This window comes from Carcharhinus amblyrhynchos, chromosome 5 (assembly GCF_965287045.1).
Source record: "Carcharhinus amblyrhynchos chromosome 5, sCarAmb.v2.hapA, whole genome shotgun sequence".
Classification (NCBI taxonomy): domain Eukaryota; kingdom Metazoa; phylum Chordata; class Chondrichthyes; order Carcharhiniformes; family Carcharhinidae; genus Carcharhinus; species Carcharhinus amblyrhynchos.
The window spans coordinates 62276164-62294878 of record NC_137328.1 but is presented as its reverse complement, the minus strand read 5'-3'; the positions used below and the strand labels follow the sequence as shown (position 1 = coordinate 62294878).

General features: G+C 40.9%; 1 protein-coding gene across 3 annotated transcripts in view; it reads left to right on the top strand.

The window, feature by feature from the left end:
- The window catches only part of pcsk5b (proprotein convertase subtilisin/kexin type 5b), a 338718-nt gene that overhangs the window by 11254 nt on the left and 308749 nt on the right, over positions 1 to 18715 (top strand). For all 3 annotated transcript variants that reach the window (XM_080188893.1, XM_080188895.1, XM_080188894.1), the window contains exon 2: positions 2297 to 2401. In XM_080188893.1, coding sequence (XP_080045019.1) covers positions 2297 to 2401 — 105 coding nt within the window. The remainder of the gene's footprint in view (positions 1 to 2296; positions 2402 to 18715) is intronic.

The following is an 18715-nucleotide window of genomic DNA, read 5'->3' as shown; positions in this document are numbered from 1 at the left end:
TGACAATAAGAGGCTGACACCTACGAGCTTGGGAACAGTCTCAAATGGCAACTTGACTGGGCAATCTCCAGGCACGCAGACCTGGATCACATAGAGGTCAAAGTTTTTTGTTGTCCTGTACAGTGTGCTTTTTAATAAAAATCTACAAGACAAATACAGTGGATAAATACTTGCCCCAAGACTGGAAAACCCCACCCAAGGTCAATGGATGGCCCATGTCTCGCCCAGTACGATTCCTGTGGTGAGCAGGATAGGAAAATTCTGCCTCATGAGTGGAGCTCCTTGTTTAAATTTGATGCAACTTGCTTCAGACAATTGATTCAGGAAAGTGCATTTAACGGATTGTGTAGCCTGCTTCATTTTTTTTGTATTGTGAGGAACTTTATAAAAGTTAAAATTTGTTGTTTTCAAAACAAAAGGTCAATTCATATCGTATAACAAATTATAATGGCCTCCCTCTTTCTAGAGTATTAAATTTTGTACCTTCTGGAATGTAAGAGAAATGTGAGCGTTTGTTTAAAAATGTAGTGTACCATTTTATGAGTTGTATTATGACTCTTTTATGACTAGACATTGAGCAATGAGTGACCTCTGATCATAAGATATGGGGTCCACTACCATCAATCAAGTTAAACTCCATAGAATATCTAGCATGGAGCTGAAATTTGTTTATACTTTGTGCTTTTATCAATCAGATTAAAATGATCAAAGATGACCAACCTACAAACTGATTCTTGTAGGTTCATACAGTTGAGCAACCTTAATTTGTTGTCTATAAATATGTGTGTAAAAGGCCTTTAATTTGTAAAATTTCTTCAAGTCTTCATGTGGAAACATTTTGCTGTGAGCAAATGGTAATGTTAACAAACCTCACAGTGGCAATTAATAGTTCCTTTTTAATATTACAGGAAGCTGCGCTTTTTACATGGAAACATAGAAGCATAGAAAATAGGAGTTGACCATTTGGTTCATTGGGTGGCATTTTATGAGATTTTTTTCTAAGTGTCCAGCTAGTCTGAAAACAGGAGAGTTCAAAATCTGTTTTTTGGGTGAATGCACTCTGTCTCTAAAAACATGGGCTAGTTTCCAGAGGGGCTGTGGGCACAGCTTAGCCCACCAGACTGCCTGTAGAGGGAGGTATTGTGCATGTGCATTAACAATAGCGGGGATCTGATGGACAGAGAGAGAGAGCTGTCAGGCCCCTGCTACTGCAGGCAGCCTCAAGTAACTTTCTCCTCCTCCACCACCACCACAGCAGCAGCCCCCCCCCCAAATCGTAGGGGCCCATGGCCAGAGATGCCCCCCACTACCCAGACCAATTGTAGCTCCGCTGCCCAGACCAATCACAGCTCCCTTTCCTCCCCCACCGATTGCATGCAGATTGGCAGCTGGCCCCCCACAGGCCTCACCCCTGGAACTGCTGATGGACATTGCCTAAGTTCCAGGGTGGCATTGCCCAAGGGGCACCCCCCCTGCCTTGCACTCGGTCTCTCTGGTGAGGAGGGGGGTGGGAGGCTTTCAATGGCCTCTGGTTTCACTGGCGAGGCTAATAGGACTATCCCTCGCTCATGGGGACGTGTGTTTTCCTCACCGGAAAGAACTTTTTCCCGGCAAGACTAAAAAGGCGAGCGAGTCCGGACGATTGAGTGCTAGACTCGCTAAACATGTTGAAATCCACATTTAAATAAATTAATCAAATTCTTGCCCACTTCTGGCAAAAAGCTGGCCACTCTGGAAATCTGGTGTTGTGAAAACTGGTGCCATTTGCGCTAGCTGCTTTATGCCCGATTTTACATCATCCCTGCATCCATTCTGTCCAGCCTCATTAGAACTTTATACATGTCAATGAGATCCCCTCTAATTCTTTTAAACTCCAGTGAACACAGGCCTAGTGACCCAATCTCTCTTTGTTCAACAATCCTATCATCCCAAACATCAGTCTTTTTGCATTTTTCTTGTGATTTATTTAACATTGTCTTGTGTGAAGGCAGCAAGGAGCTCCTGTCATGATAGATTTTTGTTGATAGTATTTTAATGTGTACAAGCAAATTTGGCCTAACCTAGGGCTGGAAAATTGTGTAGTCTTCAGGACTAAATGACCCTATGAAAAGGTAATGGTATGTTTTGTATCATGTTGCATTTCTCTGTGAAAGATGATCTTGAAGGTCAGAATAACATTTGAGATCACCTAGATTAAATTAAACTGAATAATTTATCTAAGATAGACGAAAGGTAGAGAGTTGAATGTTTCAATGCAAATATACGCATTGAATTATTTTCTTTTTTTCTTTTCCAGATTGGATCATTGAAAGACTATTACCACTTTTACCACAGTAGGACAATGAAACGTTCAACAATTTCTAGTAGAGGAACGCATAGCTTCATATCAATGGAACCAAAGGTGTGCAAAATCTTGTATCCCTTCTTTTTTTTCAGCATGAGTAGCAGAGATGGGCTGTTCTAATATTAATTAATAATGCCATTCTGGGCAACGTTCTGTGATTAAGTGCTGAACTTGGAAGAGTTGACGTATGCTATCAGATAACCATGAAAGGGAACAATGTTGAGAGGGCAGAGTTAGATTTGGAGAGTGTTCAGTCGATAATGTAGAATAGTGAGATCAGTATGGGAGTGGATCATTTATTGACTAATTAATCAAGGTGGCATTTGAATTTTGTACCGATGAGTCACAAACAGTTGAGGGTTTGCCATCGTGACAATGATATAAGTAATGTACTGGGGAGTTTGAGAGGACCTGGCATTTCAGCCAATTAAATTCAAAATGAGGACAGTGCAAATCTTCCTCCAACTCTGGAAAATTCAGTTGCAATGTTTACTTCGGTGATAACACAGCATCACAGTTGTGGAAGTACAGTCAGTAAACTGATGTATGGAAGGTGTCGTACATGGTGATGCTGCCCTTATCTCTGTAATGTAGAAGCAGAGAAGATTTGTGACTAAAAAATTATGGTGGCCTTTTGAATAAATGAAAGAGCATGTGGCATTGGAGAGATTTAGTAGGAAGAGCAATCCTTAAGAAAGTTCTAGAATTATGTGCCAGTTATAAAGATTTACATGTCTGTGTAATCTTTTCTCTTTCTGTTGTGTGAATTATTGCTCCTTTTGGATGGTGAAACCTGTGTCCGATTAGGGTGAAAGTGCATGTTGAAAAAGTTTATTTATTTATTAGTGTCACAAGTAGACTTACTGCATGAAGTTATTGTGAAGATCCCCTAGTCGCCATGCTCCGACACCTGTTGGGGTATGCTGAGAGAGAATTTAGCATGGCCAATGCACCTAACCAGCACTTCTTTTGGACTGCGGAAGGAAACCGGAGCACCTGGAGGAAACCCATGCAGGCACGGGGAGAATGTGCAGACTCCGCTAGGCAGTGACCCAAGCCGGAAATAGAACCCAGGTTCCTGACATTGTGAGGCAGCAGTGCTAACCACTGTCCTGTCCCAGGGGACAACAGTTCACTGCAATTCAACTTTGAGTTGAAAAAGTTGAACTTGAGCCTTATGATTATGTTGTTTCTGTAAGACCTTTCTAAGTTCCATTCTCTCAATCATAATAGGACCTTGACTTCTGGTAATCAGTGAACAATTTGTACAGTAGGTTCAGCTGTACGGTGTTGTTGTCCTAGAATTCCATATCTACTAAAGATATTGGGGAACATTATTTGGAGTATGCGGAAAGTGATTTTTTTTTTTAGAACCACCTTTTGAACTTTAATTCTGCAAAATTGCACATTTTGAAATTTGATATGAATGAAGGAAAGGGACCACAGAACTACATGCACCCCTGGCAAAATTGATCCATCAATTCCCTGCTCATTCTATCAAAGGACTATTATTATTTTTATTTGTTAGTCACAAGTATGCTTACAATGAAGTTACTGTGAAAATCCCCTAGTTGCCACACTCCGGACCCTATCCTGGAACACTAAATACTTTGGACTTTGGTGCTCATTACATTCTTCAGTTTTTCTTTTGCCTTGAGTGATGCCAAATCTTGGACACTGAAACCAAGGGTGGGCATTGCTAATCACTAGCTGCTTTTCATTTTGTCTCCTCTCTCTTATTCTTTTCAGCCTTGATAGTGTACTCCATCATGTACTTTTGCTCTTCACTCAATTTCTCTATCTTGAAAATATACCTTGTATATCTGTGATTTCAGTCTATTTTGTGATTCATTTGCAGCTAGAATTTTGTATATCTTGACTCTGCATTTGACTGGAGCTAATACTACTTAAAAGCTAAGGAATTATGTGAAAGGCAATAGTTACAATAATCACATGATTAAAGCGTAAGTTAGACATACAAGGCAATGATGGAAAGAATATCTTGAGTTGCTGTATCAGGAACTGGTGGTACCATATCTACATTCTTTCTTTTTATCATTAAACTTCCTGTCTTTTTCCTTGAATATTCTAGTTAACTTCCATGTATCTGAAAATGTTGAGCAATGCTTCCATCTTAAATGTTGTTATATTCTGCATTTGGAGAAAGTTCTGATGCCAACAGCCTATCTTCCTAGGTCGATTGAAGTAGATGTCTGATTTGATTTATTATGGTCACATGTATTAGCGTATAGTGAAAAAAAAGTATTGTTTCTTGCACATTGTACAGGCAAAGCATACCATTCATAGGGAAGAAAACAAGAGAGTGCGGAATGTAGTGTTACAGTCTTAGCTAGGGTGCAGAGAAAGATCAAGTTAATGCAAGGAAGGTTCAATCAAAAGTCAATTTGTATGTGACCTCAGACTTTTGTATCTTTTTTCTGATGGAAGAAGGTGGAAGAGAGAATGTCTGGGTTGCGTGTGGTCCTTAATTATGCTGGCTGCTTTGCCTAGGCAGCGGGAAGTGTAGACAGAGTCAATTGGATGGGAAACTGGTTTCTGTGATGTCACACTTTAGCAGCAGTTTCTTTTAATCATTGACCAGCAAATTCAAATTTTTCTGACCATTGGAAGCCAGTTCTCTTTGGCACATAGTGACTCAATTACATTGTTTCCACATGCCTGTTTCTTCCCCTAATTAGCAACTTAGGAACAAGAATAGGCTGTTTGGCCCCATCAAGCCTACTCCGCCTTTCAATTAGATTATAATGATTATCTCACTCAATGGTATATCCCTGTACTATCTGCATATCCCTTGAAGTCATTAGTCCCCAGATATCTATCAATTTCTGTCTTGAACACATGCAATGATTGAGCTTCCACAGCTTCTTGAGTAGAGAATTCCAAAGAAGAAATTCCTCCACATATCTATTGTAAATGGCCTTCCTTTTATGTCCCCTAGTTTAGACACATCAGCCAGGGGAAACATTTTATCTATATTCAGCCTGTGATGACCTGTAAGAATTTTGTAAGTTTCAATTAAGTCATTCCATCCTTTTTGACACTAATGAATACAAACATAGTTTCAATATGTTCTCATCAGACGATCTCACCAACCCAGGGATTTATCTGGTGAACATTTTATTGCATTCCTCCTATGGCAAGTATAGCCTTCCTTTAATTAAAGGGACCAAAACTGTGTACAATATATTCGTCTGGTAATGCTTCATCTCAGTGGAGGATATAATACTTTTCACAATGTTGAATTTTTCATAATGCCAATCTCTAAGATGAACAGCATTGAACAATAGTGCAAAATTCTTCAAAGGATACAGCATTTGCCAGGTTTAATTTGGATGTTCTGTTGCGAAAGCTGTTTTCAGACAAGTCTTGTGTGTCACTCAAATACATTTTGAAAGTGTCTTTCATATTTCCCTGCCACAACTGATATTAATTGCTTCAGTCTGCCATTCACCGCAAACCCAAAAAACTTCTCCCACATCCTCCTCTCCAAGCCCAATTGCTCATCAGTTCATGTACCGAGAAGACGCTGCATGTTGCCTGTAAACCTTCAATGTCGTCCGTAAGTAGTTTCAGAACATTGCTGAAAAAATAAAGCTCAGACACTTACTTGGCAATCCCCTCATTTCTGATACATCTCGTAGTGATTTGGGACACACTTCTTTACCATAACCCTTAAAGTAGCTTTTCCCATCGTTTCAACAATCTGTCAATACTATATTGTAGAGAAAAGCACTTAGTTACAGTGTGCCTCAATAGATAGTATTCTTCTTCAAATCAATTACATGTCTCCCTCAATTGTTGTGTTCTGCTCACAGAAATGCTGCGGTGAGCATATACCTTGAGAATGATGTTTCTGACTTCAACACCAAGGCTTCTGACAGCACACTTTGTTGCACTTTGCAAAATATGAGCCAACCGGTTGCCTGCAATACGTTGCTTTTGAGCTGATTAACACTTGCATTGTCAGCTGACAAAGTAGAAGGTCTCCCTAAACTGAGATTGAAGGCCTTTGTTTGGATATTTCTGTTGCAGTTGTCTCCGATGTTTCCTGGTTATCATTTCAGAAATCCTGCAGTAAATTCTGGAACCCCCCCCCCCTCTCCACCTTAGTATCTCAAAACTAAGGGGAAACACTTCTTTGCACCTTTGCAAAGCAGTCTGAAGCAGCAGTTGTCAAAAGAAATAAAAAATGATTTTGCTTTAATGTGATCCAAGTGCTTCTGTGCAGAACACAGTGCTGGAATGTTCTGGCACAATGTTTTCGCCTTTTCCCACATGTCAAGCTTCCTTTCCTTGGAGGAATTGCTGTAGATTTCTTCATCAACTTTTGCGCTGCAGTCAATATGCCTTTAAGACCAAGAAAAAAAGTGCTAGAAAATCTCAGGTCTGGCAGCATCTGTAAGGAGCGAAAGGAGCTGATGTTTCAAGTCCAGTTGACCCTTTGTCAAAGCTCTTTGACCATTTGGCAAAGAGTCATCTGGATTCAGAATGTCAGCTCTTTTCTCTCCTTACAGATTCCTGCCAGACTTGCTGAGATTTTTCAGCATTTTCTCTCTTGGTTTCGGATCTGAGCATCTGCAGTAATTTGCTTTTGTCCTGCCTTCCAAGACCAAATGTGTGTCATGGCATTGTTCAGCAGCAGTCATTTTATTGTTTTGGGATGGCCTTTTTAAAAATGATGCATGATGATGTACCTCTATGTCAAGTGTAGAATTTGTGCTATTTTGACACAACAGGCTGACTCACATGTCATTTTCCTCAGTAACTGACATTGACACAGTGCAGAATGCTTGTTGCTTTCCTTCCCTGCTGCTATTTTTTAATGAAATTGTAATTTTGGTGATTGGTTTTGTGTGTGTGTGTGTGTGTGTGTGTGTTAGTTAGAATAATACTGGGAATTATTTTCATGAGCATATTCTGACTTGAAAATGATTTTTGCATGGTTGACGTTGGCATTCGTCAGTTAGGCTAGCTGGACAAATCTTTGATTTGATTTATTATTGTCACATCTATTAACATACAGTGAGAAGTATTGTTTCTTATGTGCTATACAACAAAACATACCGTCGTAGGGAAGGAAATTAGAGTGCAAAATGTAGTGTTACAGTCATAGCTAGGGTTTAAAGAAAGATCAACTTAATGCAAGGTAAGTCAATTCAAAAGTCTGACAGCAGCAGGGAAAAAGCTGTTCTTGAGTCGGTTGGTACGTGACCTCAGACTTTTGTAACTTTTCCCGAAGGAAGAAGGTGGAAATTGTATCACAGGAGGGGGCAGCATGAGAATAGGACCTTGTCTGCTGAGCATTTGCTGACCTGGAAATTATTCATGACTGACATTTAATCAGTGAAGCTTGTAGGGTGGCCATTTGCCAGCCTTTGCTCTTCATGTTATTGGTTGATTTTGATATCAGTCATTTTAAACTCCACACTGGACTGTAATGTGGAGTTGCAAATGTTGCAAAACTTTAATAGCACATCTGGCATCAGATGCTGAAATCCAGACCTTGTGGATGAATGACCACCCAACCTGCAAGTTCTCCTCCAAATCAAACAATATTCCAACTTGAGAATATATCATTGTTACTTCATGGTGGCTGCGTCAAAATCTGGAACCCCCTATTTAACAGCACTGTAAAAATACCTTCACCAAGCAGAGGTTAAAAAATGGTTTACCACCACTGTTTCAAGGGCACTTACAGATGGGCAATCAATGCTGACCTTGCCAGCTATATTCCATGAAAAGCATTTTTGGAAAAATGTCAATTTGCTGAACTGTGAATTGTCTTGGGGCATTTCTTTTTTACTTTAAAGGTAGTATATAAATGCAAGCTGCTTTGGAGCAAGCATAGCAAAGCTGCTGCACTTCAGCAAAATGTACATTTGAATTTATTTCATTGCAGTTTTAAATTTTTTAACAGCTGCACTAAACTAAACATGATGCCATTTTTCTGAATAGCAATTAATGGACTGTAATGGTGTCCAAATGCAATGAACAATTCAAGTGAAATGGCTCGCTACCCTTTTGTTTGAATGATGCTAATTGATATGTAATTCTATCACTTGAGTGGAGACAATACATGTCCAGACCCGTTGTTCTTTTACAACTATATTTATCAGTTGAGCTTCAGGTTCCTTGTAGACCCATCTAAATTTGGAAAACAGTAAATATTGAAAAAATTGTCTTGAATCCATGCATTAGCTTGATTTTTTTTAAGTTTGTTTGCAGTTCAATTGCTTTGTTCTCGAGTTGCTCATGCCATTTAGCTTTACTACTTTGCAGTCATTGGCACTCCTGAAATAAACGAGATACTACAAATGGTTTTGGTATACATAAATTCCTGCAATACTATGTAGGTCTACATCTGTCTCTTGCAATATTGCTTTTGATATATTTTTATAGCTGTACATGGAAGGAACATTTTGTTTGGTCATGTGAAGTGACTTTATGAAATCTGGAACACTCCTGGGTTATGCAACTAATGGCACAAAAGGAACTGATTTACTGAGCAATCACAAAGTCTGAACATACAAATTTACAAATTAGGAGTAGGATATTCGGCCCCTCGAGCCTGCTCTGCCATTTAGTAAGATCATGGTTGATCTGACTATGGCCTCAACTCCACATTCTGCCACCCTTTTACACCCTTGTTCATTAAGAATCTATCTACTTCCACCTTAAAAATATTTATTGACCGCGCCTCCTCCACTCTCTGGGGAACAGAATTCCAAAGATTCACAAAGCTCTGAGAGAATTTCTTCTCATCTCGGTCTTAAATGGGAGACCCCTTATTTCTAAACTGTGTCCCCTAGTTCTAACATCTCCCACAAGGGAAATATCCTTTTCGTATCGACTCTGTTAAACCCTCTCAGGATCTTACTTTGTTTCAAAAAATCACCTCTCCTTAACTCCAGTGGATATAGGCCCGGCCATCCAATCGTCCTTCAGAAGATGATGTTCCCCAGCCTGCACTAAATTAGACAAACGATTCCCCTTTCACAAAGCCACAATGATTCTGCTTGTTTGCAGTGAGAAGGGCTGGGCTGAATACAGGAAAGAATAAATATCTAACATAGCTCTCCACTAAGAGGAAGAAAGAGTTTATTTGAGGATGACCGTTAGTTTTATTTAGGCACTTTCTGCATTTTAGCTTCAAACTAAAATTGAGAGTTTCTACCTGCCTGCATATAACACGTAAAACCTAATCTTGCTAAACAAAGCACTTAATTAAACGTAAATTGTAGATGCTTTTATCCAGATGGGTGTTGCTCTAACTTTACGTTATATTCCATGGCATATTTAAGCTACATCACAGCCTTGTGTCTTTTGATCTAAACTTAGTTTTTGAGTGTTTACTGACCAATTTTCCTCTACCTCCTCTTTCAAAGTTCTTGTGATCGATTATGGTTGCCCATACCTCATTAAGTGTAATATTGAATGCATAGTTGAGGGATGCAATGATGATGTCAGTGGTTAAGAAGAGATGAAGCAGAGTAATGGCAAATTCTGTAATCAAGAGGGTGTGCAATTTTTTTCGCCGTGTGTTCCTTCCAAACAAGTTTGACCTTATTGCCAAAGAATTAGACAAATGGAATGATTTGGTCCTTGCACAGAATACTAACTTATGCTGCACAATGAGCAAACAACTGCTCCAAGTAATGATGTGGAGACACTGGTATTGGGCTGGGGTAGGCATAGTAAGAAGCCTCGCAACACCAAGTTAAAGTCCAGCAGGTTTATCCGAAATCGCGAGCTTTTGGAGCGCCGCTCACTCACCTGAGGAAGGAGCAGTGCCCCGAAAGCATGTGATTCTAAATAAACCTTTCAGACTTTAACTTGGTGTTTTGAGACTTCTTATTGTGCTCCTAGTTATGGGAAATCGTTCATGTCAATGCCAGAATCTCCTTGAATTTACCATTGAAAATAGGGTAGTCCTTGGGAACTTGCTGAATTTAACTTTTTTTTATATAGCTTTGGTATTCTACTGTTTAAATTGTACTAAAATGGAGGTTCTTTCAGATGATCTCCACATTTGGTTTTGGAAGTATGAAGTAGTGGTGGTCTTAGAGGTGGCACAGTAGTTAGCACTGCTGCCTCACAGTGCCAGGGACCCGGGTTTGATTCATGTCTTGGGTCACTATCTGCAGAGTTTGCACATTCTCCTCATGTCTGTATGGATTTCCTCCAGGTGTTCCAGTTTCCTCCCACATTCCAGAGATGTGCGGATTAAATGGATTGGCCATACTAAATTGCCCCTGCACGTCAGGAGGACAAAGTAAAGTTTATTTATTAGTCACAAGTAGGCTTACATTGCAGTGTTAATGAAGTCACTGTGAAATTCCCCTAGTTGCCACACTCCAGTGCCTGTTCCAGTCAGTGCACCTAACCAGCACATCTTTCAGTCTGTGGGAAGAAACTAGAGTGCCTGGAGGAAACCCATGCAGACACAGAGAACGTGCAAACTGCATACAGACAGTCACCTAAGCCGGGAACTGAACCCAGATCCCTGGTGCTGTGAGGCAGTAGTGCCACCTAGTTAATGTAAATGTGTGATATTATAGGGATTGGGGTTGGGTGGGGTCATTAAATTGGATGTTAATCATTCAAAAGAAGTCACTAGGATATGTATAGAGGTTACAAGTGGCACTGGATATTGGAGATGTGTATGTGGAGTTGAATCAGAAAATCGAGAGTTTTTGAAGAAGCAGGACTTGCCTTTCCTTTACAGACTGCAACTGAGAGGCTCAAACATCCACAAGTTCTTTAAATGTCTGCCATTGCCTATTCACTGATAATATCACTCCAGAATTGTAGTCCAGAAACCCAGGTTAATGCTTGGGGCACAGAGATTCAAATCCTACTCGCAGCTCTTGGAATTTAAATTCAGTTAATTAGGACAAAGTCTGTAATTGGAAACTATCCTAATTAATGGTAGGTCCTGTATGTTGTATGTGCCCAGCAGGGTGGAGCGGCAAGTTTGTCCATCAGCGATGCAACAAGACTGTACCTGATCTCTGAAATGGCCTCACAATCTACTTATTTCAGGGACAATTGGGGATAGGCAACAAATGCTGGTTTTGCCAGCAATGTCCATAGCCCACAAATGAATAGAATAAATTGGATGAGATGATTGAGGAAGATCAAATGGACATACAAAAAAGACTCAATGGTCATAAAACCTAGACCAAAATAAGGGGAAAAGAGCCCTGGAAAACTCTTCTATAACTTCTTCCAGTGATTAAAACCAGTTAGATCACCTGCACAAACTCTTACTAAAACTACATTTAGTTTCTGTAAGCTGCAGTTAAGCTGAGTGCAGTTAGTCTATAAACGGTTCTAATAGCTTTGCCTAATGTCACCAAGGGGCAACGTTTGGATGCGAACAAGAAAGTGGCAAGGATAAATCTTCAGGATCCCAGAAATGACAGTGGGAAGAAGAGCCATTAATAGAGATACTGTAGTTATGACAATTAGATGGGTAAGAGTGAAACGAATCAAAGGCAGCATCAAAATAGCTGGACAAAAGACACAAGACTATAGAGGATGATGCAGAGGCCAACATAGGAACTGGACTCAGGAATTTGACTCTGAGGGCCTTCTCTGTTTTTCATTTGGATGGTAAGAAGTCTCTCAACACCAGGATAAAGTCCAACAGGTTTATTTGGTAGCAAAAGCCACTAGCCTACGGGGCTTTGTCCCTTCGTCCCACTCAACTGACGAACTGACAAAGTCCTGAAAGCTAGTGGTGTTTACCCCAGTCCAACACCGGCATCTCCACATCATTACTCTCATTTGGATCACAGTTGATCTGTACCTCAATTCCATTTAACTGTCTTTTGTTCAAAGTCTTGATGCTGTCACCTAATTTTAAAAAAATCTGCCATTTAACAATAGTTTTGCTTTTTTGTAGCACTTTGAAACATTGTAAAACATCATAAGGTGCTTTACAGATGTGTTACTGAAAAAAAAACTTGACAATGGATCACATGAGGAGATATTACGACTGAAGCTTAATTAGAGGTTTTAAGTAGGAGGAGAAGGGATTGCGTTGAAATTTCGAATGGACACGGCATCCACTGTTTTTGGGACAGAATCCCATAGTACTGTTGCAATTTGTGTGAAGGAATACTTCCTGGTAATGAGCTAGCTCTAATTTGAAGATTATGACACTTGTTCTGGCTATATTTCCCACCAGAGGAAGTATTCTTTTATTGCATTGTTATCAACTCACAATCCTCTGGTTGCTTGATCTTGCTCTTTGAGTCCAAATTTACCACATGGGTCTCTTTGTCCTCTTACTGACCACAGAGGTCAGTACCTGCTACTTCTAAGGAGTGATGTTTATCTGGAGATAAACCATGGAATGTTTAAGAACTGAAATTTATACCAATCAATTGTGTGTTGTTGTTAGGAATATGGTCACTGGCCAGTGTTTAAATATAATGGGATTAAGGTAAATTTATTGCTAGCCTTGATGAATTCAAATCCAGCTCTGAAGAACCTTCTCCCATCTCAACTTGTAAAGTTGAAATGAGAATCTGCAGCTAGCTTGATTTGCTTGGAATGTGTTGGTATAGCTTTTGACACTAAAGAGGCCCCTTTAAGAGAGTTTGTTTGCACTGTTGTTGGATGTCTGTGCTTTTTATCTCTTGCATAATCACATTTATTTGCCTGTCAAAAAATACACAAACAGAGCAGAGGTGGATAAGCTTATGTTCTTCTAAAGCTCCAAAGAGGAGAAACTGAGCCCATCTGAACACTTTAGTGAATTTGTATCCAGCTCAGGAGCCTTAACCTGTTTCTTCTATATTGAGGTTGGAGCGAAAGTCTTTACTTCCCTGATTGATAGTGAGGTGGAAAGGAAAGAAGCATCAAACATTCATAAAGCTAGATTAATTTTAAGGCAGATAAAATGGATATGATTCCACAGTACAAATAGAGATGAAATCATTAACACATCCTACCTATGCCCAACTCACTGTCTGTTTTAGATATTGCCTTCCTATCACGAGGCCGGGATTCTAAACATTTTATATAAAGGATATAAGTACGATTCTGATGAAGGGTCATCCATCTGAAGCCTTAAATCTGGGTTGAACTTTTACTCAAGTGGAGATCATAGAGCTGGGAAAATGCCCTATTTAGCAAACCCAATTAGAGCGAAATTGCCCTGGATGTTCTAATATTCACAATGGGGCAGAGGAAGCAGGTGCCAATGGGAATTGGGCTTGCTGCCTTTGGAAAGAGTTTGTCGGTAACCATGGGCCTGCCCGATGTGAAATCAGGTTGTGTGGAAGGCTCACCTGGGTGCAAAAGGATAAACCAAGAAACTGCCCTCTGGCCCTTGCCAGTCAAATCCCCTCACTCACCCCCATGCATGTCCCACCCATGGCCCCTTCTATACCAACCCATACATTCTAACCCTCCCCATGACCCTTCATACACCCCGTGACAAATTAATCTCACTAAATTGTCTCTTTATACCCTTATGCCAAGTCAGTGTCCATCTATGCCAACTTTTATGCCTTCCATGCCAACACCCACTATATCCAACATGAGAAGACCTCAGGAGCCATGCTGAGGTGAAACAAAAAAGTTTCAAATATATATTACTGACTTTATCTTTTTTTTAAAAAAACTCCTATTCATAAAACCAATTTAATACACTTAAATTCATTCAGCTACTTAATCCCTTATCAGAGCAAAACATTTGCATCCATAAGTTTCACATCAAAAACTGTATAACCAGTTGGAGCTAGCAATCAAATTTGGAACTGACAGATGTCCCACTGAGGTGATAATTTGTGGGATCAGTCATATAGCCCTCTGGCTTATGTCAACAGAATAAAAAGTCTGACAACACCAGGTTTAAGTCCAACCGATTTATTTGATAGTCTACTATCAAATAAACTGCTATCAAATAAATCGGTTGGACTTAAACCTGCTGTTGTCAGGCTTTTTACTGTGTTTACCCCAGTCCAATGCCGGCGTATCCACATTATGTCAACAGACTATGGCAAGAAATGTTTTTTAACTCCAGCCTGTTTTTGTTCATAAATGTAAAAGTCAAGGGATATAAGTATCCTCAATCTTGACACTTTCTCAGTGTTTATCCTTTCAAGTGCATTTCTGTCTACTCTGAACCTGTCATCTTGTGCCGCCCAAAAGGGTCCTGGACCTCTCCCAATAACTCCAGTAGCTTTAGACTTTCCCCTTAAAGGTCTAAAATCCAATTTTCATTCATCCCATGAATGAAAATTGGATTTGTTTGAATGCAGCTGCAAATTTGAATGTGTTGTTACTTCCACAAGCTGCGGTTGTGCAAACTGCCTTTCTGTCAACTTTGGGGCTAGACTCAAGCTCAGGGCTGTGGAGCCATTTTGGCTAAGCTGGAGATTTTTTTCTATCTTTGTGAAAATTCAGGCCTCGCTTTCTCTCCACTGATGTCTGACCTGGGAATTTTCTGTTTTTATTTCAGATTTCCAGCATCCGCAGTATTTTGCTTTTTAATTTTTATCATGGTGCGTAGGCATTACTGGCTAGACTATCTCGTCCTTTTATTGCCTTTTACTAACTTCTCTGGAGAATGTGGTGTTGAGCTGCCTTCTTGAACTGCTGCAGCCAATGTGACACCCCTATTCAATAAGTGGGGTGGGGGGGGGTGGGAGGAAGACAAAAAGCAGGTAATTATACACTGATTAGCCTAACATCTATTGTTAGAAAATGTTGGAATCAATTATTAAGGAAGTAATACCATCATATTTGAAAAATCATAATCTAGTCCATCAGAATTAACATGGCTTCATGTAAGGGAAATTGTTTGACTAATTTATTAAAGAGTTTTTTGAGGAAGTCTAACCAGAGTTGATACCACCAGAAGATGTGTTGTGTTGGAACTTCCAGAAGACATTTGACAAGGCACTTCAAAAAAGATTAAGTCATAAGAGAAGAGTGCATGGTGTAGGAGGTAGCTTATTGGCATAGATAGAGAATTGGCTAATGGGCAGGAAACAGCGACTGGGGAAGAGGGTTTCTTTTTCAGGTTGGCGGCCTGCAACCAGTTGGTTCCACAAGGATCAGTGCTGAGACTGCAACTGTTTACTATTTATATAGTGAATGTACTATAGCCAAATTTACAGACAACAAAACAAAAGGTGGAATGGCAAGTTGCAAGATGAATACAGTTTACAAAGAGATATTGATTAAATAAGAGGGCAAAAGGTTGATAATTAGACTATAATGTCGGAAAATGAAGTTGTTCATTTTGAGAACAGTACTTAAATGGAGAAAATGGCAGAAAGTTGTAACACAAAGGGACTTTGGGTACTTGTGCACACAACTCAAGTCTAGCAAACTGGTACAGCAGGTAAGTAGGAAGGTTATTGGAAATTTGGCCTTTATTTCAAGTGGGCTGGAATAGGGAAGTCTTGTCAAAACTGATGAGGTCACATCTGATGTACTGAGAGCAGCTTTGGTCTCCTTATTTAAAGTCTAACTTAGCGATTAGTGTCACAAGTAGGCTTACATTTAACGGTGCAATGAAGAGAAGTTACCGTGAAAATCCCCTAGTCGCCACACACCAGCACCTGTTCAGACATACTGAGGGAGAATTTAGCATGGCTGTTGCACCTAACCGGCACGTCTTTCAGGCTTTGGGAAGAAACCAGAGCATCTGGCAGAAACCCACACAGACACGGGGAGAACATGCAGACTCTGCACAGACATTGATCCAAGCTGGGAATCAAACCTGTGCCCCTGAGGAAAGATGTTATTTCATTGGAGGAAGTTCAGGGAAGGGTCACTAGGGTGAACGCTGGTATGGGGGCGGGGAGGGTCGTATGAGGATAGAGGCAGCGATTCTCCCATCCCCCTGCACTAGTCTATTATGCAGTAGGCTGGGAGATTGTGGCGTTGGCCGATTTGTGGGGTTTGCTCGCACATTTGCATCCTGCGAGCATTTCCCAGCGCCTGGTTTTTAGCAGTGTCTGCTCCATGCCGGAAATTGGTGGGGAGGCACAAATACCATCTACATGGTCATTTTAATCTTATTTAAATAAGTTTAACAGGCATGAGGCAAGTATCTGGGCCGGCTAGCATCTCCTCCCTCCCTAGAGTGGTTCATTCTGGCGGGGTTTACAGTAGCTCCCCACTTTTGAGGAACTAGCAGCCTGACCCCACTTGAGTGAAGGTGGGGGGGCAATCGGGGTCCCCAGGCCCATCAGACATGGGGCAGTGCCGTGAGATTGGGGCTTAGAGGGTGATCAGTGGGTGGTCCCACTGCCACCCTGCATAGGGATCGGTAGGAAAAGGAGGGAGGTCAGCGATTGGGGTGGGCTGGATGACGGGTGGGTGGGGGGGGGTGCGGGTGTTGGCGGTCAGCCTGTTTGGAGCGGGGGGGGGGGTTGGTGAGGGGGGAGGTTAGGACTGGGCCCAAGAATGGTCAGGGGGTGGGGGGCAGCAATCGGGCAGTGGGGCGGACAGAGTACCGGCATTGCTGGGGTCGTGGGGCTGGCCAGCAGTCAGGAGACCATCAGTGCCAGGGCCACAGTGCATGTGCCAATCTCGGCACTGACAGATCGGTGCGTGCACAGTAACCCGCTCAGCACGCTGATTTCAGCCTCCAGCGAGAATAGACCCTGCCCCTGAAATTTAATGATAGTCGTGCTGGTGGCCTCTGCAGTGCACAGCGTGTGGGGGATTCTTCTCTGAATTCCCACTGAAAAAAACCAGCGTGAATTACTCCAGTAAAATCAGCACTTAGCAATTTTTTGGGAGAATTCTGCCCAGGATTCTTAAGGGGCTTTACAGGATAAATGCTGAGCAAATGTCTTCCCTCGTGGGAGAGTCTAGGACTAGAGGACATAGTTTCAGAATAAAAGGCACCAATTTAAGACTGAGTTGTGGAAGAAGTTCTTCTGAGGGTTGTGAATCATTGTAACTCTTTGCCACAGACTCCTTATATATATCTAATGCTGACATAGAGTTCCGATCAGCAAAGGAATCGAAAATTATGGGGAAAAGGCGGGAAAGTGGATGTGAGGAATGTTGGGTCAGCTGTGATCCTACTGAATGGCGGGGCAGGCTGGAGGGATTGAATGGCCTAGTCTTGTATGGTGTAGGCACAACCACAGTTTGGGAGGGAGTTCCAGGATTTTGATCGATGACAGTGAAGGAAAGCAGTTAGGTTGGTTTGTGGTTTGGATGGGAACTTGCAGGCGGTAGTGTTCCCATGCATCTACTCACCTGATCCTTTTGGGTGGTAGGTGTTGTGGATTTGGAATGTGCTGTGAAAAGGAGCCTTGGTAAGTCACTCTTGAACTGATTATGTCATTGAATTTGTTGCATTAATATTTGGTGCTAGCTTGAAGCATTTCCTCGTAACTCCTATGATCATTGGATGTCTCAATAATGGATTTCTGAAGTGTAATCGTTGTTGTAATCTTGGAAACTCAAGCTAACTTGCTCACAGCAAAATCCCAAAACAGTGATGCAATAATGAGTAGGTAGCCTGTTTGGTGGTATACTTTGAGGGGTAAACGTTGGCAGGGACATTGAGAATAACACCCCTCCGCTTCTTTGAAGTAGTGCCATAGGATCTTTTACATCCACTTGAGCAGACAGATTAAGCAGGGTTTGATGTCTTTTCTGAAAGATGGCACCTCAGATAATGCAGCACTTCCTTGATACTGCATTGGAGTGTCAGTTAAATAAGATCTCTCCGTTTAAATACGTTTTGAGAAAAATCATTCTAAGATATAAATCCAGCTGAGTGTAGTCAGAAAAATAGAGTAGAGAAGTTTGGATGTGATGGGTAAATAGAATTCTGGGGTGTGAAATCTCCGTAACCAAAACTGGGCCACTGTTGTAGTCATGTAACATGTCTATATTAACTGCCAAAAATCTGGCAGAAAGACTACTGGCCCAATCTTTAAAACAGTACAAGCCAGCAAATTCATTAATCAGTGCTTTCTGTTGCTTTTATGTGGTCTAGGCTGTAGCGGTTGCTGTGGATGTTCGCTTTTCTGGACTTGCACACATTCTCTTCAGCAAGTGAATCGTACTTGGGCAAATATTTGGAGGGCTTTCAGTATTCTAAGGAGTACTTGTTTAGATATACTGGCTACTTTGTTCATGGAAAAAGTTGTTTAGTAACCAAATGTTTATTGCTTCTGTTTGTAAGAAGTGGATTTACTTCTTTCCCTCATGTTCTCTTGTTCACTCCCTCTTCTCGTCACTCCTTACACTAGATATCTGAAAATTTGGAGACTTCACTGTTTATATATTAATGTTTCTATTGTCTTGAAATATTTTGAGTTTTATTCTAATTGTAGCAATATTTTGAGGTGGCACGGT